General features: G+C 42.0%; 5 protein-coding genes and 1 long non-coding RNA gene across 9 annotated transcripts; 3 read left to right on the top strand and 3 right to left on the bottom strand.

Annotated features, from left to right (window-relative positions):
* Window positions 1-79: 79 nt before the first annotated feature.
* LOC109628794 (uncharacterized) lies at window positions 80-6081 on the bottom strand. Its single transcript, XM_020086178.2, has 7 exons — window positions 5941-6081; window positions 3446-4787; window positions 3224-3366; window positions 1970-2408; window positions 1539-1641; window positions 1172-1383; window positions 80-558 (listed from the first exon to the last, which is right to left on the bottom strand). Exons 2-7 carry the CDS (start codon window positions 4244-4246, stop codon window positions 289-291), a joined length of 1968 nt encoding a protein of 655 aa, XP_019941737.2. The 5' UTR covers window positions 4247-4787; window positions 5941-6081; the 3' UTR covers window positions 80-288.
* Window positions 5500-9997, top strand: rad9a (RAD9 checkpoint clamp component A). 2 transcript variants are annotated; one of them, XM_069531903.1, is made up of 13 exons: window positions 5500-5816; window positions 5948-6018; window positions 6132-6205; window positions 6330-6378; window positions 7002-7116; window positions 7286-7385; window positions 7573-7679; window positions 8082-8188; window positions 8317-8381; window positions 8471-8569; window positions 8930-9173; window positions 9565-9728; window positions 9854-9997. In XM_069531903.1, the coding sequence occupies exons 1-12, from the start codon at window positions 5783-5785 to the stop codon at window positions 9679-9681; spliced, it is 1182 nt and encodes a 393-aa protein (XP_069388004.1). In that variant the 5' UTR covers window positions 5500-5782; the 3' UTR covers window positions 9682-9728; window positions 9854-9997. The 2 variants fall into 2 exon arrangements, with proteins under 2 accessions (XP_069388004.1, XP_019941759.2); XM_020086200.2 differs by having other exon boundaries at window positions 9565-9997.
* On the bottom strand, window positions 9998-17934 carry tbc1d10c (TBC1 domain family, member 10C). Its single transcript, XM_020091893.2, has 10 exons — window positions 17885-17934; window positions 17162-17302; window positions 15700-15799; window positions 15349-15456; window positions 15086-15192; window positions 14752-14866; window positions 14468-14533; window positions 14193-14382; window positions 13622-13779; window positions 9998-13235 (listed from the first exon to the last, which is right to left on the bottom strand). Exons 2-10 carry the CDS (start codon window positions 17296-17298, stop codon window positions 10239-10241), a joined length of 3978 nt encoding a protein of 1325 aa, XP_019947452.2. The 5' UTR covers window positions 17299-17302; window positions 17885-17934; the 3' UTR covers window positions 9998-10238.
* Window positions 16359-16603, bottom strand: LOC138411461 (uncharacterized). The gene is made up of 2 exons (XR_011244098.1): window positions 16478-16603; window positions 16359-16397 (listed from the first exon to the last, which is right to left on the bottom strand). It is a non-coding gene; the product is annotated as an uncharacterized lncRNA (long non-coding RNA).
* Window positions 17935-18472: 538 nt separating the features above from the next.
* On the top strand, window positions 18473-22329 carry ndufs8b (NADH:ubiquinone oxidoreductase core subunit S8b). Its single transcript, XM_020079675.2, has 7 exons — window positions 18473-18555; window positions 19635-19689; window positions 19783-19848; window positions 19953-20042; window positions 20417-20589; window positions 20718-20846; window positions 21790-22329. The coding sequence occupies exons 2-7, from the start codon at window positions 19635-19637 to the stop codon at window positions 21919-21921; spliced, it is 645 nt and encodes a 214-aa protein (XP_019935234.1). The 5' UTR covers window positions 18473-18555; the 3' UTR covers window positions 21922-22329.
* Window positions 22330-23624: 1295 nt separating this feature from the next.
* ran (RAN, member RAS oncogene family) lies at window positions 23625-26666 on the top strand. Of its 3 annotated transcripts, none has more exons than XM_020085413.2 (7): window positions 23625-23874; window positions 24783-24834; window positions 24948-25032; window positions 25433-25558; window positions 25674-25861; window positions 25965-26135; window positions 26276-26666. In XM_020085413.2, the coding sequence occupies exons 2-7, from the start codon at window positions 24796-24798 to the stop codon at window positions 26318-26320; spliced, it is 654 nt and encodes a 217-aa protein (XP_019940972.1). In that variant the 5' UTR covers window positions 23625-23874; window positions 24783-24795; the 3' UTR covers window positions 26321-26666. The 3 variants fall into 3 exon arrangements, with proteins under 3 accessions (XP_019940972.1, XP_019940980.1, XP_069388006.1); XM_020085421.2 differs by having other exon boundaries at window positions 23797-23917; XM_069531905.1 differs by lacking the exon at window positions 23625-23874 and adding an exon at window positions 24351-24466.
* Window positions 26667-27654: the final 988 nt, after the last annotated feature.

Here is a 27654-nt window from a genome sequence, read left to right as displayed (position 1 = left end):
CCCTATATGCTGTGAATGTCCATGGCCTTCCGAGTCTCAAAATAATATCTTTCAGAAAACAAATAACCAAAAAGCAGGATTGTGAGACTCTCATGTCATTTATTTCATGGTTTTTAGAAATATTATTGCAATTGGCCTGATGTTAAAATATATATATATCATTTATTTCAAAAAAACATTTTCAAACCACTTTAAGTTCATTTGAGACAAACTATCTCAAACTTTTTTCATTTTGAAAGGGAAACATGTATGAGACTAAATGTTGATATTATGCAGTTTCTCTATCTGTTACAATCTGTGCTTCCTCCCAGCGTGGCTCCTCTTTAGTGCCTGTATCCAGGCAGGGAGGGTAGACCGTCGAGCTGTTGCTGTTGCTGTTGCTGTTGCTGCTGCTGCTGCCACCTCCTTTTCTGTCTCCACCTCACACTCCTGCTCGATCACAGAGTCGTCCTCTGCTCCAGAATCCTCAGACTCTACAGCATATGCATCCAGCTCCGGAGGGTCTATGGTAATCACCTCCTCTGCAAAATGAACCTTGCGATTCTCCTCAACTCGCCTCTGATCCAGAGAAGATAAATAGAATTAAATTGAAACAAAAAGTTAAAGTTAATTATACTACTTTTTTACCGTTATAAATTCTTTCATTTGCTCTATATTTTACTACAGTTTAATCATTAATAATTCCTTGAAAGTACCATGTAATTTGGTACCAATAAGTAATACATAGGTTTGAGATGGTACAATCATCAGATCCATATCACTGCACAAGTAATGTGGAGTCTTTAAAACCAATTAATATATATAACAATAGAAAATTCAACATATATAAGTTTTTTATACAAACAATGAGTCAATATTCACATGGATTTAAATAAAGCGTATCTCTAAAGACCCTTTCATTTTTTCTTCATTAGGTAAATATTCAAGATTTAACCAAACAAATAAAGTTAAAATTCAGAGAAAAAAAAGCTAATATTTGAATTAAAAGTAATTTCCTTTCTCTGGTTAGTGTGCTTGTTTTCACCAGTTGCATTGTGGGAGAATTGTGTCACCAGGACTCTAATAAATCAAGGTTTAGAATTAGTATGTGGTATGAATGCAGGACACAGGCCCGTTGTGTAGATAATATCTTTCAAGCCACAAGCAGGCGCTGTGATACCTAATATCTCACCCTTTTTGTCACTGTTTCCATCGAGGGCTCTGAATCAAGGGATATGGAGTTTTTGAGGACACCCCGAGGTGCAGGAGCGAAGGGTTTGAATGGAGAGAGAGGGGCGGGAGGAGAGTTCAGGGGGTTTAAAGGCATGAGAACATTATGCTGCGACTCTGCTGTTTCAACCATCACATGGCTGCTGGTCATACTCAGTGAAGATGCAGATGCTCCTATAAAAGAAGAGACAACAGAGAGAAGTGAGCTTTTTAATTCTCGGGAACAGTGTCAGAAAAATGTGTCTGCGGCACATGAAAACATTTCACCTGATTGAAATATTTGATTTTACAGAGCAATAAGTGACCCCTGCCTGCGTCTCCTCCATTACCTGTTACAGTGGCCAGGCTCTCGTCTCTGTGAGCTGCCTGGTGTTGTCTCTTTCTGTTCAGGAGGACTCTCTTCAGTGTTGGGTTGTCCAGAATATCTGCACGCTGCGTTTGACAACCAGACGACAAGGTGAGCCACTCTCACAAAAACTGGTATTTTCTGGTTTTCTTTCATCTCATTCTTCAGACTACTCACTAATTCACACATCTGTTGATTTTATTACCCTATTATTGTATATAATACCCATCAGCTCACCCTCCCTTTTCAAACATGAAATTAATTATTTTATATTCAGTTTCTGCCAATATATCCCTTTCACCTAAATGAACCTTTAAATAAAATGAATTATTGTTATTATAATCATTATTAAAACATATGAATTGGAAGAAGGATCCAATTCTTTTAATGTAAATGATATAAATGATATCTAACCTCTACATAGGATGGAGGTCTTTGCTGCTGCCCCCGTCCTCTCTCTCCAGGCTGCCACTCCTCCATTGGTTCTGACAGATCAGCTGCTCCGTCACCGTACTGCAGCTGTTTTCCCTCTGAGACATCCATGCTCACAGGTTGGGAATATCTATCAGGTGATATCTGCGCCACGCTGAAATCTGAACCTGGTGGTGACTCAGTGCCACCGAAGCTCCACAGGTTGGTCCCACCTCCTTGTTGGTTCAAAATCAGAGATGACGGACGGCAGTCATAAGGATTGGGGGGGCTTTTGATTTGGCTCGGCGGCTCTTCTGGTGGTCTCTGATTGGCTGAGGCGCCTGGCAGGTTGGGGTTAAGGAACCTGGCCCACTCTTGACCCGTGACAATCTCCTCCAGGAGGCTGAATGAACCCAGGCCAAACTCAAAGTCACTAGAAGGCCTGTAAACAACATGAAGACAAATCATATGAGATGAAGAAAACTAAGAATAGATTGATTCTACTCAGCCTGATGTCTTGTTCCTCCGTGCCATTAAACCTGAATGTCCAAAAACACATTAAAGAGCCACATCTTTGCCAGCGTGTCCCTTCATTGTAATGAACATCAGCAGTGCAACTTGACTAAATCCCTCGAGCACTGTCCTGCACCATAAATAGTCCAAACATGAGGTTTCTAACCCATTATGTCTGACGTATACCCACAGCCCTTTCAGATGAGTTCAAATACTCCGCTACAAACACGAAACAGCCTGTTCAAACTGTGTTTATTTACCTTTACTGATATTAAACATTATTAACTATATCAAAGTGGATGTTGCTGCATTATTTATTTCACACAGTACAGAGCAAACAGGAATTGTCAGTATTTTGGCTGAGTTTCTCTTCTGCCATTCCAACTTTTCTCTGACTTGTTTTGTTGCTCTCAGCATGTGGTGTTCATATGTTGCAGCAGACTCAGTTTGTTGGGGAGCCTGTGTGCTGCTTATTAGAACGATACACATACAGTACTATCTACCTCAGCATCCAATTCATGATATAAAACATGTTATTAAAATACCATGACGCTTCTTATCATAGGTGCTGTCAGTGAGAGGAGCCCATACTAACTCCACAGCTATGGGTGGGTATGGCTCAGAAATACCGCACATATCTTTCTGGTGTCGCTTTAGAGCTTAGAGACATAATAACAAAACCAAACTGTGAGAACTGGAGCTTGTGTCGGGCTGACTACAGCTGTGGTTTTGGTGTTTGATCACCTGAAACGCTCCTCGAGACCGCTGTCGTCCTGTTGTGGTGGAAGGGCTTCACAGCTATCTGATGAGACCCGGGTCCCTTCTTCTTCTTTATGTGATGTAATGATGAGATTTTCTGCTGGCAGCAGCTGCTTCTGAGGTGAAATCTGTGAAGGGAGTTGCAGTTTCACTATGTTTGACAAATAGAGAATATAATCCAAAGTATAATGTAAATAAACTACTCACCTCAGTTCCCTGCTCACTGTTCAGGTCAACTCTCCCTCCATCCTCTTTCTCCTTTTTGCCAGAACCCCGCCTGTCCAACCATCTCTCCTTGATCTTCTGTGTCCATCTCCTTGTCTTATTCTCAGACGATCGCTGTTTTCGTCTTGAGCTGCTGTTAGCTGTCGTTTGGCCAACAAACTGAATGTCTTTACTTTGTGGCGAAGCTCCAATTCCCCCATTTCCCACATGAAACACTTTACTCTCTTGACTTCCTGTGTCAACATTAGCGTCTGTGGGCTTCAACGACCACATGTAGACTTTAGGTGTAAAACTTGATTCCTGATTCTGTCCTGAGTTTGGGAGAGCACGATTGTGCCCTGTCATAGCCAAACTGCCAAAAGTCCCCCTTTCCCCATCAGTTTCCTCAAAGGAAGTGATATCAGCCCCTTCAAGAGACTTAACAGGAAACGACTGCCCTGCTCCAGCCGGGGTGATCTGAGGTGATGTGGCCTCTCCCAACACCCTGTTCTCACCCCTGTCCTTATCACTGTTCTCCTTCTGGGAGGGGAAGGAAACAAGACCCCTGTCCATTCCACAGCCATCACGTGCTTGCTGTATTTCCCCACCTTTGATGACTAAATCGTTGACAGCAGAGATCCCAAACTCATTCGAAGCGATTCCATTGGTACCGAGCTCTAAGCCATTGACAGGGTGGTTGGAGGCAGCTGTGATGGGCCCGGGGCTTCCTGGCTGGAGCCTCAGTCTCTGCAGCATGGACTGCAACAAGCCCTGAGAGTCTGTGGGATTATGTGACTGAGACATCTAGGAACTAAAATTGCTGTGTTTCAAATCCAAAAGTCAGAGAAAAGCATGTCAACAATGAGATTCCTCACAGTGTTGTGTGATGATGCTTTAAAACGAAACTGCAGACCATGACAGAAGAAACTGTTTGCAGAAAAAAATAAAACACATCACGTCTGTGTCCAACTTCCCTGTCAAGGGCTAACCCTCCTGTGGTGGTTATTTCTTTCTTTTTTCATGTCCCAATCTTTTTCCATTACTCTCTTAACAGTTGTTCATAGCAAATATCTACACAGATCCATTTCTTATAACACATCACTCCCTCAGTTAGGATAGAAAAGTGTCTTTTTCCTTGTTGCCTGTGCTTCTTCTCAGAGATGTGTCACTCTCACACTGATCCCACTCCTCCATAATCCTCAAATGTTTCAGCAGCAGTCCTCCTGTGTCCTCTTTAAGTCTCAGTTTGAATTAAATGTCCACGGTTTCAGTCGTCACACGTCTTCTTCAGCAGCCACTTCTGTCACTGTGATGGGAGGCGCCAACGTTCCTCTGAACTTACACACTGAAGCAGACCAACGAGAAAGACCAGTGAGGTGAGATAATTGTGCATTGGCAGTGACTCCCTCTCTCACTCTCTCTCTCTGTCTATCTGCCCATCTTTCTATTTGCCCTTCCTTCCATCCTACTTCTCTCCCCAACTCCTTACACACACATGTGCACACACACGTACACACGCACAGTCTCTCTTCCCACTCTTGCATGGTAATTACAGGGCGTTTTAGAGCAGCTGCTATTTATGTGTCTTCAGATTTAAAGAAATAGAAAATGCTTGCAAAGACTTTTGGAATAAGCAAAATCATATCAACTATGAAATCTACAATATTTGAACTAAAAGAAGTGACAAACAAACTATATAATATTTCTTGACATTAGCCACCTTCTAGTTACTTTATATTATATTCCAACACTTATTTATTTCCAACTATTTTTTCTCTATTTAAAAATATTTTAATGTATTATTCCTAAATTATCATTATTAATTCATTACAAAACTATATTTAAGTGTTAGCAACTGGGGTAAAGCTGATTCAGATCATTTAAATTATTTAGTTTATCTTTTTATTATTAAAATATTGTTTTATGTAAAATATTATTGTTGTATTATTCATAAAGGATGATTGAAGGGGACATTTCTTTTTAGGTGGTTTTTCTTATGACAGTTTTTTTATGCACCCAGTGCGCATGTGCGTAATCACCCACGCCCCCTCGACTTCCTGTCTCTCTGATTGGTCCACAGGGCGGAAACGGACAATGGCGGCGTAAACAACGCTTGACTGGTGCGGGCAACAGCAACAGTCGAGCCTCCATCGGAAGTAATCTTAAAATAACACTAGAACAAAACAGAGTATGATTTTGACACACGAAGGATTTTTACCCGATGTGAAAACAATCGAACCACCGCTGGTTCACTCTGCGCTGGTGTTTGAGCGCTAGAGCTGCTAACTTTTAGCCGAGTTTGCTAACCTAACGGAAAAGTAGGAGCTGTAGTTTGAAGAGATGGATTGCGTCGTGACGGGAGGAAACGTGAAAGGTATTTTCAGTCCTGTGTTAACAACAACATCAGATATTGAATAAATGAATTGTTAATAATGATTGTGTGTGTGTGTGTGTGTGTGTGTGTGTGTACACGTGTACGTGTGTGTACGTGTACGTACCGTCCAGTTCTGGCCAAAGCCATCCACTCTCTGTCCAGGGTCGGGGATGAGCTGTATGTGGAGCCTCAGGACGACGGGGTGAGCTGCTGAGATACTGACGCACCAACACTTCCTCTTGTCGTGCACATATCTTGTTGCTTCATGTTGATGTCAATGAAAATAGCTGATTTGTTTTTCTCTCTCTCTTGAAGCTGGCCCTGCGGTCTGTCAACTCCTCTCGGTCTGCATATGGTTGCTTCCTGTTCGCACCCCTCTTCTTCAGCAGGTACAGACTGTGTGTGTGGGTGAGAGAGAGAGAGTGTGAGTGTGTGAGTGAGTGAGTGAGTGAGTGTGCATAACATTTGTCTGTGTCAGAGCTTTAATCCAACTTCCCCTCACATTCCTCACAGGTACACCATCCCCACTGGGCAGGACTTCCGCTGCAAGATGGCTATAAAGGTGCTGAGACAGACACCAGCCATTGTTCTTCTACTGTGAAATGAGTAATGTTTAAAACATTCATCACCTGCCGTCTTTGTAATAATACAATGTTCTCGTCATACAAGACCTAGTGATGCAGTCAGTGTTTAGTCCTGGACTAATTTTTTCTTGTTTTTAGTCATTCTAGCTGAGTTTGCATTCATGCTGCCTCTCTTGCTTCATGCTCACTAGTTTTTAAGCTCAGACTGCGTGTGATGTTACAACAAATTCAGTATACGTGGATCAGCACAAAACAACTTGTTGCCATTTTCTTATCCTATATATGTTGTGTTTTCCCCCTGAAGCTCTATTACATGGACATTTTCTTTTTCATCAAATCATTTCTGGTTATGAGTGATCCAGTTTCCGTGATTCAGAGCAGAACCAGCACATTTCTCTGTACTTGACTTCAAAGACTATATTTCCTGCTCTGCTCTGTGGTTATGGCAGCAATTTCAAAAGGCAGAATGTGTATTACCAAGCAGTTGTATTGTTGCATGCAAATGTGGGTCAACTGTTCAGTTGAAGATTTTAGCAATTAAAGTGCACATTTATTGCAAATACAGTTTTTTCCCTCTTATGTTCCTCTCTGCGTGGTTCAGAGCGTGCAGGCCGTGTTCAGGTCTCTGGCGTCTCTCGAGAAGACGGTGGAAAAATGTCACATCGAGCTGGACAAGAAGAAGAACCGCCTCACCTTCACCCTGCACTGCAAACATGGTATCAGAGCCTCACTTCCTCCTCAGATGGTTCACGGGTTCTTTCCATGGATGATTTCATTACAGTTATCTCATTTACTCTGACACCTGTGTTATTCTTTGTAGCACATCATGCATCATTGCTTTTTATTCTGTGTGGAAGAGTCTGAGTGTCATTATTTTCTCCACAGGCCTGCTTAAGACACATAACCTGTCTTTCCAGGACAGTGAAAGCTTACAGGCAGTGTTTGATAAGGAGAGCTGTGCCAATGTGTTTATGGCCCAGCCCAGGTATGTGTGATCTTTCTGCATTTTTCATAATAAAAATATTATTTTCGTCTGTCTGCTGCTTTCTATCCAGGACCCTCTCTGTTACATTTGACGTTGGTTTGGAATTTAAGTTGTTAATGTAATGTAGCTCATTGTCTTCCTTCTTCGTGTGCACGTTCACATTCTGTTTGGGCTCCCTCACTCTCAGGCTGCTGGTGGACACAGTTGTTCATTTCCCTCCGTCTCTGGAAGAAGTGACTGTGGCAGTGAGTGATGATCGGATGTGGTTCAGGAATCATGTGGATGACGAAGCAGGTGATGTAGTTGTCTCTTTGTTCCCCAGGCAGATACGGACTGACTTACTAAAGAAAATCAACAGGTTTCCAAAAAAGAAGAAAAACCAAATGGAAATAATCCTGCATCCCTAATGAGTCACTGAGTTTTTGAAACAGCTTTCTAATATTAAAAAATATGCTTTTAATGACATGGAGAGATGATGCAAAGAGAGAGGGGATGGATATGAACTCAGTGGTGCCTTTGTGTGGTAGAAAGGCAAAACTACAGAATTACACTGTTCAGTGTTTGTTACCATTAGTCAATAGTTGTTCAAAATTGAGTTTTAACCGCAATAGAATTTGAGAATACGTCATATTTTTGTTTTGATTTCTTTTTGAAATGCCTTTATTTTCCATTCACTCATGTGTTTCTTCCTCTCAGAGCTGTCCAAGGCCATGCAGACAGAGCTGTGTCTAGCAGCAGACGAGTTTGACCATTTTGCCGTCCGAGCTCACAACAGCATCACATTTTGTCTGAAGGAATTACGGGTGAGAAATCCTTTATGGACATTAAAAGCAAGTGGAGGCGGCTTAAATATGTTGTGGTCAGCTGATTGGTTGATTTCTACCTATGGCATGAAAGAAGTTTAGGTCATTTCTTGTCGTCTCTCCTCTAGGGTTTGTTAGTGTTTGCAGAGTCCACCAATCTCCCTATTTCTATATACTTTGATGAACCGGGAAGGTAAGTATACTCGCACACATACAGATATCATACGATCGCTTGTGTTACAATATACTGATATTTACAATGTGTGTTTGTGTGTGTTTCAGCCCTGTGGTGCTTTCAGTAACAGACAGTGTCCTGGAGGGGAACTTTGTGCTCGCCACACTCTCTGATGATCCCAACCAACGTAAAGACAACACTCGACGGTAAAACTCAACTCAACATGTTCGATTTTTTTCACATCAGTCTATGAAAAAGCCAATGGCACAACTGAAATCAGGAAATTATAGCATTCACTCTGCGAGGATTCCAGCGCCACCTGGTGGACAATTACATCCCCTGAGTGGAGAGACAGTTGACCAAAGACTGCAGGTGTGTGCACATTAGTCTGTGACTTTTAAAAGAGTGCCTGTGTTTGTGTCTCCATAAAATTGGGACAAAAGAAGTCATCCCCTTGAGTAGTAAGCACCACAAGATGTGCCTTTTTTGCTTTTTAGCAGCTGTTAGACAAATCAATATTACTTTTCTCTTCTTAATTTGTGTCTTAATTCTCTTCCACCTCTCAGAGCACACACACCACCTCCTCCCCCTCCAGATGATTTCATGAACGACGACATAGACTCCTATCTCATCGCCATGGATACCAGCATTGCACCGGGTCCCTCGTTTACAGGTCCGACAACTCCCCCATTAGCTACATCCACATATTCAAAACAGCCTGTCGCAGCCAATCACAGGACGAGGATACACAGTGAAGAAGAGGAGGAGGAAGATAAAACAGACAATTCAGACAGACCACCTAATAAGAAGGTATAGTTTAGTCATGGGTCGATCAAATGTCAAAATGTTTTTTCAAAGTAAAAGCTCTCCATTTGCAAATTTCTGTCTCACGCCTTCTCCACCCCTGGTATACTCTTGTGCTCTTATTGGATAACACTGGTATTCCATCAGACTAATGCCCAAGGTGCTCCAAATGCAAGTGTGCCATGTTTGAGGTATAATTAAATAAAACATTTGTATTTACTATCATAGCATCTATGCCAACTGAACTGCTAAACCTACTGTAAACAATCTGTACCTGCACTAAGCCTCACCCACGTGACAAATAACAGGAGGTTACACAAACATTTTGTCTCTAACATTTAGATAAAACACTGAACAGTCCTGTAATATCTTTCCCTCCTGTCTTGTCATCCTACAGTTCTGTTCCTTGTTCTTTGGGTCTGTGCTCCCCCCGTCTTCTCAGATGAGCACTCAACCAGTGACGAATCAGGAAGTGCTGGCGAGTGACAGTGAGGATGACACACAAGGAGAGTAACACTGAACTGATGGAATATGGCCCGAGAGAGATGGACTGACCTGAAAGTGGGTGCATTTGTTTCCACTTTTATTTCTGTTAGACTGTGTCACCTGAACGAGTTGAAAGTGCAGACATGGACATCCGGGATCTTTATTTTCATCTTTATTGCCTTGTTTTTTTATCACTTCAGAATATTAATGGTGGAAACCTGGGATCATGTGAAAGAAGACATGAAGCACTTCCTGTTTTTTTCTGTTTTTGGAGTCTCTTCGGTTTGTGATCAAGGTGCAGAAAAAAAAATGTCTCTCAGAATAAAACACAGCTATTTTTCAAATTATGTCAACATCATTTATTATTTATTTTCATGTAAGAAATGTTCCAAAGATTTAGGATAACGGAAATGGCTGCTTCTTTAACCAGGATGAGATCTGGAATACATAGTAATAAGGTGCAGCAAAAATATGGCATCGGCTAAATGCAGCATTTATCCTAATGCAGATAATTTAAACATCTTAATGTTAACCTCAACTTTGTGCTTCAGCTCTAATCCCTCCACTTGCTATTACAAATGTTTGTTAAAAGTAAGTGTCAGTGTAAGAGGCAGAATATTGAAGTGTCTGTGAGCCAGTCTTTGCAAGTTGACTAGGATCATTTCTACCTTTCTCCTTTTGCGCTTGAAAACTTTTACCCCTAGTCTGAGGTTTCCTCCTCTCTCGCTCCATCTCCTTCACTCTCTTCTTTCTCGCCTTCTCCTCCTCTTTGTCTCTTCTCTCTCGCTCCCGCCGCATCCTCCGTCTCTCTCTAGAGGTAAGTTTCTCCTCGCCTTCTTCCTGAACCAGTATCCCAGTCCCTGTTTCATCACTGAAATCCTGAATCAAGATTTTAGGGACTTGCATTTTCTGTGCACTTTTTTCCTTTGTCTTTTTGGGCTGCTCTCCTCTCAGTCGGCGGAAGAAACCAAATCGTTTCGTGGCAGCAGGTGGCTCCTGCTGTTTCGCTGTGCTCTCTGTCACAGTCAATGACGAGGTGACTTCAGAAGACTGAGTCGCATCAGGGGACGTTTGGGTTGTGTTTACCTCTCTAGATTTGGGCTGTGATTCATTGTGTTTAACCTCATCAGGGACAGGTTGTGGTTGACTTGTTTTCTGTGGGGCAGTGAAGAGGTCTGTGGAGAGCTTACGTGCTAACCTGGACCCGTGGTTGCTGGAAGACTTGCGGACACAGAAATCACCTGAAGACCGGCTACCACGGCGCCCAGAGGCTTGTGTCAGGCCACCATTATTCGGCTCAGTCGGAAAATCATTTTTACTGTGTCTCTGTGAGTTGCTGTCTGTATGTAGATTGTCTGTCACGTTAGGAGTAGAAATGAAGACCTCCTCCTCTTTTTCTTTCCCCTCTGAAGGACCTATAGTGACCCGACTTGTCGGATCCTCAGGTACAGGCTCCTCAGAGACACTCGTTTCCACCGAACTCATTTTCCCATCAGGCTTAGCAATGACATTCACTGCTTCATCCTGCTGTAAAGTCTCCTCCTTCACCGTAGATGTGACAGAATCATTAGTCTCTATGTTTTTCTGAGTTTCAGTTTGTGTCTCCCTTGCTTGTGACTGATCATTATCAACCTGTTCCTCTGAGTGAACAGTCAAAATGATTGAGTCATTTTCCTGTGTGGGTTCAAATGTTACCTCAACAGACTCTTCCTCTGAACTGTGAGCAAAAGCTTCTCTTAACTCTGTCCCTGTGTTTTCTATAACTGGTGTTACTGCTTCAGTTTCTGTGTCTGCTACTTCGTCCTTGTCTTGTTGTTGTTGGAGGCATTCAGGTAACGTCAGGATTAATGTTTCTGCTTTTGTGTCTGTTCTTGAATCTGTTTGTTCTACTTCATTCTCTGATTCATCCTCTGTTGCTGCATTTTCCTCCATCTTTACCTCCTTCTTTTCCTCAATCTTTTCCTCAATCTTTTCCTCCTTCTTTTCCTCCTTCTTTTCCTCCATCTTTACCTCCATCTTTTCCTCAATCTTTTCCTCCTTCTTTTCCTTCATCTTTTCCTCAATCTTTTCCTCCATCTTTTCCTCCTTCTTTTCCTCCTTCTTTTCCTCCATCTTTTCCTCCATCTTTTCCTCAATCTTTTCCTCCTTCTTTTCCTCCTTCTTTTCCTCCTTCTTTTCCTCAATCTTTTCCTCAATCTTTTCCTCCTTCTTTTCCTCCTTCTTTTCCTCCATCTTTTCCTCCTTCTTTTCCTCCATCTTTTCCTCCTTCTTTTCCTCCATCTTTTCCTCCATCTTTTCCTCCTTCTTTTCCTCAATCTTTTCCTCCTTCTTTTCCTCCATCTTTTCCTCACTTTCTTTCTCTGTTTGTGGGTCGAGCTCCTTGATTTCTTTTCCTTTCACTGGCTCAGTATTGTAGGATTTTACTTCAAATGCATCAACCTGTGAGCGTTCGTCTGCCTCTGTGATCACTTCCTCCTGTGTCTCTGTCTCTCTTGTTAGATTTGTGCCTGTAAAAGTTTCCTCTTCATCTGTCTCGGAGCCTGGGATTATCTCAGTTCTTGTTTTGGAGACTTCGGTGACCATATCCACCTGCAGCTGTTCATCATTTTTACTTTCTGTCTCCTCCTCTAGTTTCATGTCAAACTGAATCATCTGTTCCTCATTGTTGTCTACATTTACTTCCATTTCCTTGTGTGTGAATGCGTCTGCAATAACTTTCTGTGTCTCACTCTTTTCTTCCACAGCTGAATGCTCACTTTCTGAAACCTCTTCTTCTGTCTCTTCCGTCACATCTTTGACCTCAGTTTCCTGGTCTTGGCCTTTGTGACTCTGTGATTGGCTATGAGAGCTCAGCTCCTCTTCCTGTATATAGTGAGAGGTATGTTCGGTGAGCTGAAGAATATTTTCGACAGTCTGGTCTTTGGCTGGACTTTGTTTTGGTTCGATCCCCACATCTGTTTTTTCTCTGTCCATTCTGTCATCCTTTGTCTCTTCTGGGTTACTTTCCTCCGTTTCTGTTCTCACTGTTTCAGCTCGGTCATTATCTTTCTTTACTGTTTCTTCTGTGTGCTCTGTCATTATATTTTGGATTTCAGCCATCTTATTTGGTTCTTCTAAACGTTCTTTCTCATAACTTCCTCCTGTTAGTTTCGCCTCACTCTGTTCTTTACATTCGTCCGCATCCTCCTCCTCCTGAACGCCCTGCACCTTCTTAAAATTGAAATCACTCCGGCTTCTCAAGTCCTCCTTTGCTCCCAATGAAAGATGCCTCACAACTTTACCTCCGCCTGTCCGTTCACCTGTGTTAACTATTTCCCCTTTCCATAAATTCTGGTGACGGAACGAAGGGGACAGCGACAGAGTAGAGGCCGAGCGAGAGAGAGGGACAGACAGGTTGCCTTTCTGTCTCTCTTTACTATCCCAATCTTCCTGGTACTGCCGAGCCCTCGCCCACGCCATCCGGTATCCCTGACAGCGACCTCTGGGGTCAAAAGTGGACGACGGTCTGTCTTTTCGCCACTTTTCCAGCTCCTTCTCTGTTTGTTTCTCCAGATCTCTAGCCGACAGCTGCACCGAGCACACCTGAGTGCAGGGAGAGGAAAACTATGGTGAAACCCAAGTTATAACTGTAGTAATGTCACTTTTACCACTGCACAGTATTGCATTATAATTCATGTACCACACTAACACAAGTGTGACCACTGCTGATATTGATTGATTGCACCAAAACAAGTGAAAATTACAGTAACCGTGTTACCGTGTTGTGCTTGATCTTGGTTCATTTAGATATTATTTTTCTTTATGTTATATTATAATGTTTTTAACAACTGCAAAACATACAAATTTACAAAAGTGCTCTCCCTCCATAAACTACACAGGATTTATTACCAGGCTGGATATCTCTGGCAAACTGGTGCCTTCATGAAAATGAATGAAAGTTGACTGCAGTAAACACAGTCAGTACCAACCTCTGCTATGAAGGCATCATCTTCATCTTGGACCTGCTCCCTGACGCCCCTCAGCCTCTCCAGAGTCTCCATTTGACCCTGACACTGCTTCCTCTGCTCGGCACGACCCAGCACACGACGAACCAGCACCACGGCCACCTGGAGCAGCACCCGCACCCCTGCACGTAAAAGTGGAGAGGTCAGCGTGGACAGAGAGGTAGAAGAGACACCAGAGAGAACAGTGGCAAACATATCAAACTCATTTCAGAAGGATTAAACTAAAACTACAAAATTGGTTTTCATCATATTCAATTGATTTTCGATGAGATAAAATCTTGTTAAGGGGTGGGGCCGTGGAAGAGCACATTAAATTTTGGAGCACATCCAGTTTAACAGGTGGATCCAGGAATTTATTTTGTCTTTGTTTAACATGGCGAGATAGGGCGTAGCCTTGTCAGAAGTATGCACCATGTGATTTCCCTATGACATGCAGGGTTTTTTTGTTGATGAAATTACTCATTACATTGCCTGCCTTTTAGGACACAATGTTATTTGTTTGATCCACAGCCTATGGCCTAGGTGGAGGATGTACCATAGCAGAAAAACAGGTCCCAGACTCGTAGCAGAGTGTTGAATGGCAGGTGGCGTGTGAACAGACACATTAGCCAATCAGTGGCGAACATGAGGGGCTCCACTTCGTGGCGCTGCAGGTGTTTATGAGCAGCTGGAGACGTCCGTTTTAAGACCCAGGTCAGCATGCCGGCATCAAACAGGACGCCCTCCTATATGTCACACGGCAGCAGGTTAACGGGTTTGCAAGTGTCAGGAGCATTTTTCGTCATGTGTGGGGAACATGCATGTTCTCACCAGCAGGGGGCTGTAATATCCAGGCAGGTACTGCTCACTGATCTGCACCAAACACCAGAAGGCCTCCTGCAGGGGTTAGACAGGGCCAACTTTAGATGACATTTGATTGATTTTTTAACATTTATTACCCTGTTACAACCAAGGAAGTATATCTGAAGCAGTCTTTGTGCCATGGGACAGAGTTATATTGAACAGTTTTACAGATTCAGTGTCTGAAAAGGGCTTTTGTTTCTCTGCTAAAACTCAGGTTTGCAGTGCATTTATTTAATAAACTTGTTTTCTACCTCAGCAGGCATGTTCATCAGCAGCACTGCAGCTACAGGCCCCTGTGCCTGGCAGTAACCCTCCTCTGGTTGGTACTGAGTGAAGGCTTTTAACACCCGGAACAAACCACGCTGCCTACACACACACACACACGCCACGACAGACAAGCCATGACAGACAAGTTTAAAAGTCATAATCCTGTTTCAATGGAACTCATCTTGAGAGATACATTTAGAGATTTCTTTCTTGTCTAAATGAAGAAATAATTTGCAGCAGATAGACAGAGACAGGAATGCAAAGATGCGGTGGGACTAAGACTGAAGAAACTGCCGTAGAGCGAGAGACGTTTCCTACCCGTGTCCATCTTTGCAGAGGAACATTTCGTGGAAGGGGAACTGTCGGCCCAGGTCTCTTTCAATCACATCCACCCAGCTCTGCAGAGCGGGCTGCGAGTCCAGAAACTGGCACCGAAACAAAAGAGACTCAAGTGAAATATCCACAACTGATTTGATCTAAATGTAACATGAAACAATTGAGAAAGTGGGGCCAGAAAATGTGCAGCATATTTGCAGCTCATTAACAAATTGTTTTTTGCACTAGGAACTACGTGTTCTTGCCTCGTAGAGTTTTTCATTTTGTTTCATCCTGTCAGTGGCTGCACTCAGCAGAGGCCAACACTTTGCCCTCAGGGAGGCAGGGATGCCTTTTTGACACTGTTCTTTGACCTGAAGGGACACGTAGCAGAGACACAGAGTCAACCCAGAACAGTTTTAAACACATGACTACAGCAACACAATTCTAGATTTGAACTGTGAACGGTATCAGTGCACTGCAGACAGTTTGACTTGTCATAATAATAATGATGATTCGATACCAGGACCTGCTGAGACAAATCAGCTACACTGAGTTCAGCCATCATTAGATTTTAAGGGTTATTTCCTGACTCGGTGTCTTAAGATGGGACACACCTTACTGGTCTTCTTGAACATCATACGATCCCATTGGAGAATGATGCTGATCCACTTGTTCTCCCTGTGCCTGACCAACTCGGGTGGTGGGCCCGCACTCCTGTTACAAAACACCAGGTACGTACTTTACAACAACTGTTTTCTGATAGTAATGAAAGCTTTTCAAAACTTTACAGTATTAATGCTCATTTAACTGCAGACCCTCATCTCTCTGAGCCATCCTCCTGCATGCACTTTAATGTGTTGTCATTTTTGAAAAGGCAGTACGCCGCAAAACAAGACAGGAAACAGGAAAACCACACGTTAGCAGTCGAAAGTCTCTATGGCAACAGGTCAGGATGTCACTACAGGGGAAACTGAAGACGACAGATAGCTACTTGTGCAGCTGGTCCTATTCTTCACTCACCTTTCTTCACTCACAGTTTGCTACCAGGATTTGTTTTGATTCATGATTGTTTGAATGTGGCATAAATACAAAGTCTTACTAATTCAGAGACTTCAGTCATATCTGAAATGGAAAATGTTCAGTATTTTACATGTTTCTGCTTAATTATTGTATCATTGATTATAGCAGCCCACCCATGGTCTTGTGATGTTGCAGTAGCTTTGATCTCTTCATTGTTCAGCTTCAACATTAATCCTCGTCCATACAACTGAGAGCCGCTGTTGGCAGCATGTCTCTGCAGAACAGAGCAGTACTTTTCTAGATGACCCTATGAAACTCATGAATAATCCTGCACCATATTTAACTGTAGATTTGGTGCACAGTGTTATTAACCTTTCATGTGGTTTTTCCCTCCTCATCTGATCTCATAATACAGAGATCAGCATTGGGAAAACAGCCACGTTTTCCTTTCTGTGTGAACAAGGCTTTCTTTCACCGCGTAGCGGAAACATCTTGCTGCTTGTGGTCGCCTCTACACAATAACAGTGCTTATGATTCTCTAATAAATTCCCTGGTCATCAGATGACATAAGATGTTTAACTGTTAACTGTAAAATGTAACTGTAATTTTTTAATGAATTTTTCCAGCAATGAGAATAATTTAATCTAAAATGATTTAAGGTCTGAAAGCCCAAGCACAGTAGGAAAGTACATGCTTATGTGTACTGTGGCCTGAAATGAGTATATTTATATATTGTATATCAATTTGAATCAATCTTAACATTGGTTGTAGGATTTTTTATTTTTTCTTGTCTTTTTCATTCTGTGAGCTTGCCCAAACAATTTTTTTTTGTTGATATGGCAATAAAGTGTTGAATCTTGAATCTATTATGTGATAACAATGTATGAAAATCTGAACAATCTGTCTCAATTTGTTCAAATATTTAAAAACATTTTTTAATTACAAAAGTCTTTGTTTAAGCTAATGAAAATCAATAATAATATTTCCACAGCCACCTCAGCCTATATTTAACAGTTACAAGCACAGTAAGACAAGCACAGATGGGGAGGGGCTCACCCAGCAGTGGATCCATTGGTCAGAATAAATCCAAAGCGGTCGGTCTCAGGCTCCAGACTGACCTCTGACCCTGCATCAGATCCAGAGCCGTCCTCCTCACTGAGGATCTTCAGGGCTGGACTTGATGCACTCAACATCTTACTGAGAGGAGAAGAGGAGGGTCTCATTATTCAACATGTCTATTATTATAATTACAAATAAAAACTGATGTGACTCTGCCTCAGAGATGTGTATCATACTTCTCACTCGGGCTGGGAAATAAAAATTATATCAATAATTACAAAACAATTTTCATCAATATAAATATTTTAAATAGTCCAATACGTATCGATATATTATTTATGTGTTGAGCAAGTAAAGTGAGGAGGTATAATGAATAACTGACCTTTATCAGTGTTGCTGTTTATCAAGTGTCATTCTCTGCTCATAAAGAGGAGTTTAAAACCACAACCGTCCCTCAGGAGCAAAGTCTTTAAACTTACAAGAAATAATAATGTGACATTTAACATCTCGACTGTTTTCAACATTATCGTTTTGATATCGCTTTTCACCATATGGTGCAGCCCTACCTCCCTTAACCCCCTCAATAGTTATTTGTAGTAGTTTGTTGTGATATGAAAACAATTTGTCTTGATGCTCAGTAGAAATGACTCTGTTGTGTGTAGTAACATTTTGAAAATCAAAATCCAAAACAGCTGTTAAATCTCTTAAGATAGAAATTACCTTTTACATTTCCGTCCTGTGTGATCAGTCGCTGCTGAGGAGGTGAAGTGCAAAACGCTCCAGTGATGAGAGGAAGACAAACTTCCTCCCACTCTCTAACCCCCCTCCCCCCCTCCCTTTGCTCCTCCTCTCAGCATTATGAATCCACGATGCCTCATAAATCAGTTTTGCTTTGTCAATCAATGCAGGGCCGTATAGAAACAAAATGACTATTATTGGAAAAGAAACGTCATTCTAATTTGTCATAGAATTTTTGTTCAGTTGCTCAAACATGCTGATTCGTCGTCCATTTAGTTAGGGAGTATGTACAGATTTGAGTACATTTTATGTTTTATTCTTTTTTGTTTTTTATTGTTACATTCTATTTTGAGTTAGTTCAATTCTTCATATCTGTTTTATTGCTACTTTGCTGTACATGCAATGCCCATGACTTGCTGCTCTAACACAATAATTTCCCAATTTAGGATCAAACATCTATCTATCTATCAAACACAGAAACTCCAAATGTACTTAAAATAAAGTAAAATAAACTCAACAAGAGTGCATTTGATTTGTATGCTATTCCCTCACTGAGAATTTGAAATCGACGAGGTGCACGTGAATGCAGCATTGGTACAGCTGCGTAGTTCAGGGTCCGCTGTGTATTCCTGCTCTACAGTAATTTATCAGAGGTAAGCGCAGTTAAAACGTGATTATTAAGATGAAATGATTCTGTCGATGATCATTTTACGCTTCGGGAACCATTTTGAATGAACTATAATTCAGTTAAATTACCTTAAATCAACCTGCTCCTCAGACAGAGAAGTTGGTATTTGACCTAATTGTTGCATGCTATCAAATTAATATAAACTAATGTGGTGTGGTGACCATGTATTTCCTAAATAAATGTATGTAACACATTAAAACGTTGTAACCTGTTAACGGTGGATTTATTTGAAACGACGCGTTCAAGTGTCTCACACAGTCCGTGAAAACGAGCATCCGTGCAACATAACTGAAACATTATATCATTCAAGCCGTTTGCGAAATTCTGATTCAGCATAATGACGTCATATCAACACTACAGCAAAGCCAGATGATTAAAAATAACCAATGATTGTACCGTGAGTGGTTTGACCTATGGTTTGACCTACTTTGATGCAATAAAAATAGCTAACTCACGCCTAATTTCTCTTATTATTTGTATTAAAAAGCTAGATACTGATTGCTGGTCATGTAACAGTGGCTAACAATGTTTGAATAATCCCGTGAATGCTCCCTCACTGGACTGATCATCGTTTTTCCCATTTCGCTCAAAATGACTTGAACGAGCCACACTGCTGACGTCATAGCAGGGATTTGGGGCGCCAGATTACAGCGTGGATGTTCTCAGTCAGCTGCTCTCTCTCTCTCTCTCTCTCTCTCTCTCTCTCTCTCTCTCTCTCTCTCTCTCTCTCGCTCTCTTCCTCACCCACACCCTCACCCATGGTTACAGTGAGGATACAATCTACTGTGAAGATTTGAAATCCACCAACACACAAGTACTGAAAAACGCATACAAATATATCAATGTCCTCCATAATGACTTTCATTGGCTGGCATGAGGGATGCATTTCAGAGAGATTTGTTAGTATCCAGTAGTGTAGAGTGGATTCATTCTCTGTGCTCTTTTGTTGGCTCTCCTGCTTTCCTTGAAACGCCAAAAGTATTTTGAATACAATTGAACGTGTCTCACCTATTTCAAGTTGTTTCCTCTGTCCTCTCTGCTCAGATGTCCAACGCCACTGCACTCAGCCTGCGACTTCTCCACTGCTACTCAAAGCAGGGTACTACAGAAGCACGTGTCAATGAATTCTGCGATATATGTTTGCACAAACTCAGCCACCATCACATCACATTTGTACTATATGTATCATCAGGTACATTTGGACATGGTCCTGGTGTCATGCGCCCATTTAGTCTCAGTGTGCACAGAGAGGGTTACAGTAAGTACTGCTGCAAACCAAGAGCTCTTCACATAAAGCACTTTTACTCTCTTATTTGGAGCAATTTTATCAAACACTCTTGTGTCCCTCCATTCTGTTTGCAGAGTATGTGAACGCTCTGGAGCTGCCAACAGACCTGAGGTCTATCACTGACCGGGCTGCAACAACCCTCTTGTGGACTGAACTTTTCAGAGGTCACACACACACACACACACTGGTTGGCTCTGCACTCTGTCACATGTATGGAGTTAAAGGATACGCCTTGTGATTTGGCATTTTATTATTGTCTTTGGGGTCGAAACCAGATGTAACTCATTCCTCTGTGCCGCAGATCTCCAAAAACTTTTAGAAGCGAATAGAAGTAGCCACACCACCGCTCCTTAGTTACAACAAACAGTCCCCAACAAATACATAATTACAGTGTTGTGAAAGACACTGTCTTTTATGAAAACGTTAAACTTCTTGGTAATAGAAGGAGTCACAATGCTATGCACCATAGAAGTTGGATATAGTAAAATAGAAAACCAGTCATCATCTTCTTTGTTCCTCTGGCGAACCCTCCCTCCAGGTTTGGCGATGACCATGAGTTACTTGTTCCGTGAACCGGCCACCATCAACTACCCATTTGAGAAGGGACCTCTGTCACCCCGCTTCCGTGGAGAGCACGCCCTCCGTCGCTACCCTAACGGAGAGGAGCGCTGCATTGCGTGTAAACTGTGTGAGGCCATCTGCCCTGCTCAGGTGAACACAATGGACAATATGACTGTAATGTTTACTCCGATAGGTTGTGATTAATTCTCTTCTGAAATCCTAGTTTTTCCTCTCTGACTCTGTTTTTTCTACTCATTTTATTTCTATGTTGAACCCAGGCCATCACCATTGAAGCTGAGACTCGAGCTGATGGCAGCAGGAGGACTACGCGCTACGACATTGATATGACCAAGTGTATCTACTGTGGCTTCTGCCAGGAGGCCTGTCCTGTTGATGCTATTGTGGAGGTAGGAAACAGCTTCGGAATAGATTCTGTGGAGCTGATTCAAGGATGCTGTTGGCAGAGTAAACTGTCATTCTGTTACTTTTCTCTAGAAATATGTTTTCTATTTATTTACTCTCCATGCCACAAGCGTGTGACACACTAAGCTTGTAGGATCTAAAATCTCCTTTTTATAACAAGAGAAAGTTTTCACATCAGTCCGTCACACCCACTGTCCATTTATTAAGCACAAGTGCTTTGGTGCAAATGAAAGTGACAATGGGTGCGATGGAGCGGCAAAAGCAAGACAACCCCCGAAAAGTGAATGGTTTTATATGTGGTGGCCACAAACTATTGCTCTCTCCTTATCCTTCCTGACTGATTATGTCCTAGTTTTGTATTCTGATAGTGTCCTTGTCACTACTGGTAGCATGAAGTGGTACCTGCAGCCCAATCAGGTTGCACAATTAGCTCCTCCAGGATGGCACATCCACACGTGCAGTCTCAAGAAGGTTTGCTGTGTCTCCCAGCACAGTCTCAAGAGCATGGAGGAGACGACCATTAGACGAGGAGAGCTGGACTGCACTGGGTTCCTCCTGGTGCAGGACGATGCCTGGCATCATGTGGCCAGAGTGTGCAGGCAGTTCCTGGATGAAGAAAGCATTGATGCTATTGACTGGCCCTCACGTTCCCCTGACCTAAATCTAATTGAGCATGTATGGGACATTATGTATCGGAGTATCTGACACTGCCAAGTACCTCCACAGACAACAGGAGCAGGTGCAGGAGCTCAGTGATGCCCCGATCCAGGTCTGGGAGGAGATCCCCCAGGACAGCATCCTCCGACTCATCAAGTGTTCCCTTATTTATTTTGAGGAGTGTATATAATTTATGAAACTGGAACTGAACATACTGTGCATTTTGACATGCAGAATTTTCCCTTTCTTCTTTGTCAATCTCTCCACCAGGGTCCAAACTTTGAATTTTCCACAGAGACCCACGAGGAGCTGCTGTACAACAAGGAGAAGCTGCTAAACAATGGAGACAGATGGGAGGCTGAGATAGCAGCCAACATACAAGCAGACTACCTGTACAGATAGACTGTTTAATCTGCACATTGACAACAAAGATATATGACACATGAAATGATGTGTCTCATCTTCGTTCTACGCATTAAAGAGATTACTGATAGTTTTATGATAATACAATAAGTTACATTTGAGCAGTGAAGCCTTGCAGCCTCAGACTCTGTCGTCAGAACTGAGAAAAAAATAGAAAAACGCACAATTCATGTCCTGTGTTTGAATGATATTGCACTTTCTGAAGTTGATATCATAACCTGTAACCCATGTAACCTATGCACATGTCTGTTATAGACTATCCTCTGCTGCACTTTAAGAAAACAAGGTTCATCTTATTTAATAGGTTGGACATTTCTGAGAATATATTTATGTAATGTCGCTGAAGCTATTTAGGAAAGTGAAATAAATCATGTTTTGAAACTTTAACTGTCTGTTGTATTGAAGCTGGTGCTGAAACAATTTGTCTATTGGCCGATTAGTAAATGCCATTATTTTTGCTATTTAATCGATTGTTCAAAACATCTGGATCCATCGTTCAATATGTTAGGAGTTGTTCTTAGTTTGGTGTGACAACCACTGTATTTTGTGAACAGTTTTGATTTTGTTGCTCAAACCAAACAAGTGGTTTCAGAATTTTAAACATGTTTTTAGGGAACTGATATTTATGAGTGATTTGGTACAGATCAAAATAAGAGTCTGGATCTAATGAATTTAAACTTGGGGACTGTTTGGGCCTTGGCGGGGGTTTGTCCTATACTGAGTGCCAGTCAAGTTAATTCTGTAAAGTCAATGACATAGTTGAACCACAGTTTAATATTAATAATAGCTGAAGAGGCCAAGCAATCATATAAATCTCACCTCTGGGAATAAACCCTATAATAATAATTAACTTTACTTATATAGCACTTTTCAAAAACTGGGCTTACAAAGTGCTCTGACAGCAAAGCAAGAAACGTTCATATAAGAGAAATAGTAATCAGCAGGATGCGATGTGACAGGGAGGCCAGGCAACTACTTTAGGAGGTCGGAAACAATAGTGTAAATGAATAAATATAGAACTGATCATTTCATTAAAATAATACTGACTGACTGTTGGTTCCAGCTTTATGTATCAACATGTGTTAACTTACTGCACTTACCCTTTAAAGGTCCAGTGTGTAAGATTTAGGTGAAAGGGAACTATTGGAAGAAATTTAATGTAGAATAATCCTCATGTTGTTTTCACGAGTTCATTTCCTCTAAATTGTATGAATTGTAGTTTTCTTAACCCCAGAAAAGGCCCTTTATATAGAAATACTTTATATTTACATGGAGGGGACCCTCTCTATGGAGGCTGCTATGTTTTTTTCATTATTCTAGAATGGACAAACTAAACAGCTTTTGAGTTTATATGACAATTAAAGGCTGCCACAGGTTCTCTGTCATGTTTGTTAGGAGAGGGTGAGGTGAGGGGTGTTCAGCTGCAACATGCAACTTCAACACTAGATATCACAAAATTCTACACACTGTACCTTTAAGATGTGATCGTAAATTCAATATATTCGGTAAATTAATTGGATCAATCAATTGACATTGAGCGTATGGTTAACAGTGATTCTGATATCTAGACCAAACAATTATTGATTTCGTTTAAAGGCAGATTGTCAAGCATTTGTTGTTATGTCTTAATATTGCAGCATCTCAGCCTGTGATAAGAGACTTATATAAAAACTGTGGTTGTCAATGATACAATAAGGGCAGTAATCACAGAGCTCGCAGGAGCTGGATCTCAGAGTTTGAAATGAATCGCTGTGCTCTGGCTCAGACAGGCAGGGTCGTGTTCTGTGAATTTTCCACGATGTCGCACTCAGAGGTTTTTTTCCTCACAGCGCCGGGGTGGTCACGTGATAAGGGCGGAAACTGCCTCCTAGTCCACGCTGAATCTCCCGCGAACGCGGCCATTTACTCTTTTCTCTCCTCGCAGCAGCACCGGTGAGTCTCTGTTGCATTTTCTCATCGCGGCCCCACTTTGACTGTAAGTTTGTGTTTTTGAGGAAAATCTGTTTAAAAAAAACAAACTACTGCAGACCTGACAATGGTGTTTCTGCTCCGTCTGATGTTTTAAGTGTAGCCACGTGAGGAGGCAGCTACTAGACTAGGCCATTGATTCCCCCCCTCGTATGCTAGCTTGTAGCTAACTTAGCCTGTTAGCTAAGAGAATGGCTTCCATGCCGTGCTAGCTAAGCGATTAGCAGCTCTCCCTCATCTAACCGCTTTGTTCCTAGGAGCCTCCTCGTTTATCTAATCAACTACATTTATTATTGTTGACTTAGTGAGGAGCCTGTCGCCGGCCCGGTGTGTGGCGTTATCCCCCTGGTAGCAGGCGGCGGAAGCGGGGAACACATCTTACGGTCCGGTCTCCCGGGTCGATTGTTTCAACCGAACAAGAAAAAGTGCGCTCTCGTTTCGTATGGCGCACTCAAACCAACGGCAGCTAGCTGACCAGTTAGCCAGCGAGTAGCTGCTAGCATTCAAAATACTGTCTCACAGGCGTGATAGACGAGCTTCCATTCAGACCCACTACGTAGGGAATATATGTGATTTACACTTGTCTTATTCAGCTGTTAGCATAACTGAAGCGCAATGTGTTTGGCGTAAGCGTGCATCGAAAATGCTGGAAGTTGCTCTCGCTACGAAGCATCAGGCTGCTGGGTGTAGCCGCTCGATGTAAAATTAGCCGCTCGCAGCGTCATTCTACCTGAATAGTTACACACACTGCTAACTCACAGTTCACTTGGCTATTGTTAACAGCTAACCGTGTAGCTGCTAACAGCGTTAGCTCAACGTTAAGTGCTGATAGAAAGACGTGCTAACCGTCCCGCCTTGTTTTGTTCAACCAGATAAAGCGCAACTATGGCGGAGTCAGTTGTTCAGTGTGTGGCGGTGTTCAAGGTAAGTTTCTGAAATCTCCTGTCTAGTAAATTGTGTAAATAAAAGATAATGGCGGTATTTGCGCTAGCAGTGCTGAACCAGTACCAACCAGTGTGAACTCTCCCCCCCCCTAGCTGGTGTTGGTAGGAGATGGAGGCACCGGAAAAACAACTTTTGTGAAGAGACACATCACAGGAGAGTTTGAGAAGAAATATGTCGGTGAGTATGTTGCTGTAAAGACTGAGTGACACGTCAGTTTGTTATAGATAACGAGCTAAAAGACGTTTCACCAACGGACAGCAGGGGCTAATCAACCTGTTAGCAGGCCCTCAGCTGGGGGGGCCAACTGAGGCCCCTAGGTTCATATATATATATAGATATATCGAGCTGACTAACAACATATTGTACAGAAATGCTTCACTAGGTTTTGTGTAATTTAGAACATGTTTTATCCACCAGAGAGCACTGGCAAATTGACTTCACATCTCTTGATGCAGATTATGCTTTACGATTTTATTGTTTGGCTGATCTCTCCATTTGTATTACTTTTTCCTTGACCCATCCTGTAATAGTTTTTATGTTTTGCCTACTCACCTATTTTCTTTGTCTAATATTCTAGCTACTCTGGGAGTTGAGGTGCACCCTCTGATGTTCCACACAAACAGAGGACCCATCAGGTACAATGTGTGGGACACAGCTGGTCAAGAGAAGTTCGGAGGCCTGAGAGATGGATACTACATTCAAGGTGCGTTGCACAATCCTACAAGTTACACTTATTAAACCTTGAACAGCCTCTAGAATGACTATGCATTAAATGTAAACCTGGGAATGGTGAAGTAAACCATCTGTTACCTCCACAGCTCAGTGTGCTATCATCATGTTTGACGTCACCTCTCGAGTCACCTATAAGAACGTGCCTAACTGGCATCGTGACCTGGTTCGTGTATGTGAGAACATTCCCATCGTCCTTTGTGGCAACAAGGTGGACATTAAAGACAGGAAAGTCAAAGCCAAGAGCATCGTATTTCACCGCAAGAAGAACCTGCAGGTATGTCCACCCTCATGTGTACACCAGTCACGTGTGGAAAAATTGAAACTATTGGTGTGTTATTTTTGAGCCATCATCTGATTGCACACTGTTCTGCCTCCAGTACTATGACATTTCTGCCAAGAGTAACTACAACTTCGAGAAGCCTTTCCTGTGGCTAGCAAGGAAGTTGATTGGTGATCCCAACCTGGAATTTGTGGCAATGCCCGCCCTCGCTCCCCCAGAGGTCCACATGGACCCGACACTTGCTGCGAAGTATGAGCAAGAGCTTCATGTGAGTAAAACACTCAGGTGCCATGTCTGATAAGTCGACTGTGGTTTTATTTCATATCCACCAACGTCTGGCCTGAGCCAAGTACTCGAACTCTGCAGTGCACTCATTTAAAACATGAATCTCTATCTCCTCCTCACCAGGTTGCATCACAAACAGCACTGCCAGATGACGAAGATGACCTCTAACCTGTTCCCTGAATTTTCCCTCTCCCTCCTAGCTGTGGACAGGAAGTTGTTGGGAGTCTTGCCCCCCCCCACCCCTTACTGTAAAATCCCTTTTCAGATTTTTTTTTATTTTTGAATTTTTTCTGTTTGTTTTAAAACTAAGAAAGATAACTTGGTGGAAAAGTTGTGGTTCTAATTTCACTGTATAAGACACACCCCACCCTCGTGTAGTCATTGGCATGGCAACGTGCTACTCTTCATCATCGAGCACCCTCCGCTGCACTTAACCAGCCCACAGAATGCTGTTGTATGGTGTACTGGAAACACAATGGGGAGTAAACTTTGAATAAAAACATTCTCAATATGACATGACTTTTTTTTTTTATCTCTGGATAACAGTGTTGCTGAAGCTAATGGGATAAATTGTCAGTTGAAGTCTGCACCATTAAACTCCTTCAAAGAAGACGTTTTGGCCTTTGCTCTATTAAAGTGTTCCTTAGCCATTGCAGTGTAACAGTGATCCAGATCATTCAGAGGCGGTCAAATGGAATTATAGTTTATTTGTAGTTTTGCATCGTGTAACTTTTGACACAAGCCCTCACTGACTTATATAATAGCCAAACACAACTTAATGTCTAAGTGGTATTGGTTTAATTGTGGCAATAGTTTTCACAGTGGTAGGCAGACATAGTGTTTAGAAGTAGGAAGAAAAAAAATGGTAATCAAAGGTTATGCAGAGTAGCTGAAAAGTGATATGGTAAAAGGCAATTCAGATACTTCTCTTGAACTTAATATTTTTACCCCACTAGTTTACTAGACACTTGACACTAATGAATCCCCATGCACATAATTTTTTTGCAAGTCATGTCTAGTTTTGTCCAAGGGAAGGCTGAACATTTTCCTCTGTTGGGGGGGCTGGAGTAGACATTTCAAAATGAGTTAAATTGACATCCTCATTATTTGTACTAACTTTGTCAAACTTATTTAAGCAAATAAACAAATTGGATAAATGAGTTTCAGAGAAGGCCTTTTAGTAACTGCACAAATGAAAACGTGCAAAGTCACTATTGTAAGTAGGGATGTCTTGTTACGTGCTAAGTACACTGATGGCCACTAGGTGTCACTCATGTCCTTTAATTCACATTACTGTTATCCCTCCCTTCGCCATTACCTCAGAGTTTGAGGCCTTGTTCACCGTGACGTCAGCCCTCTTTACAAATGACCGTTACAAAAACATACATGCTTTTTAACCAATCACATGGTTTCATATGTTACAGTCATAAGCTACAATATAACTTTCATTATTTGAAAATGGATAAAGGAGAATGTTAATTTCTAATAAACTCAAGTAAGCA

The sequence above is a fragment of the Paralichthys olivaceus genome, chromosome 9, assembly GCF_024713975.1.
Source record: "Paralichthys olivaceus isolate ysfri-2021 chromosome 9, ASM2471397v2, whole genome shotgun sequence".
Taxonomy (NCBI): Eukaryota; Metazoa; Chordata; class Actinopteri; order Pleuronectiformes; family Paralichthyidae; genus Paralichthys; species Paralichthys olivaceus.
The sequence above is the reverse complement of the archived record's forward strand: the minus strand, read 5'-3'. Positions and strand labels throughout refer to the sequence as shown.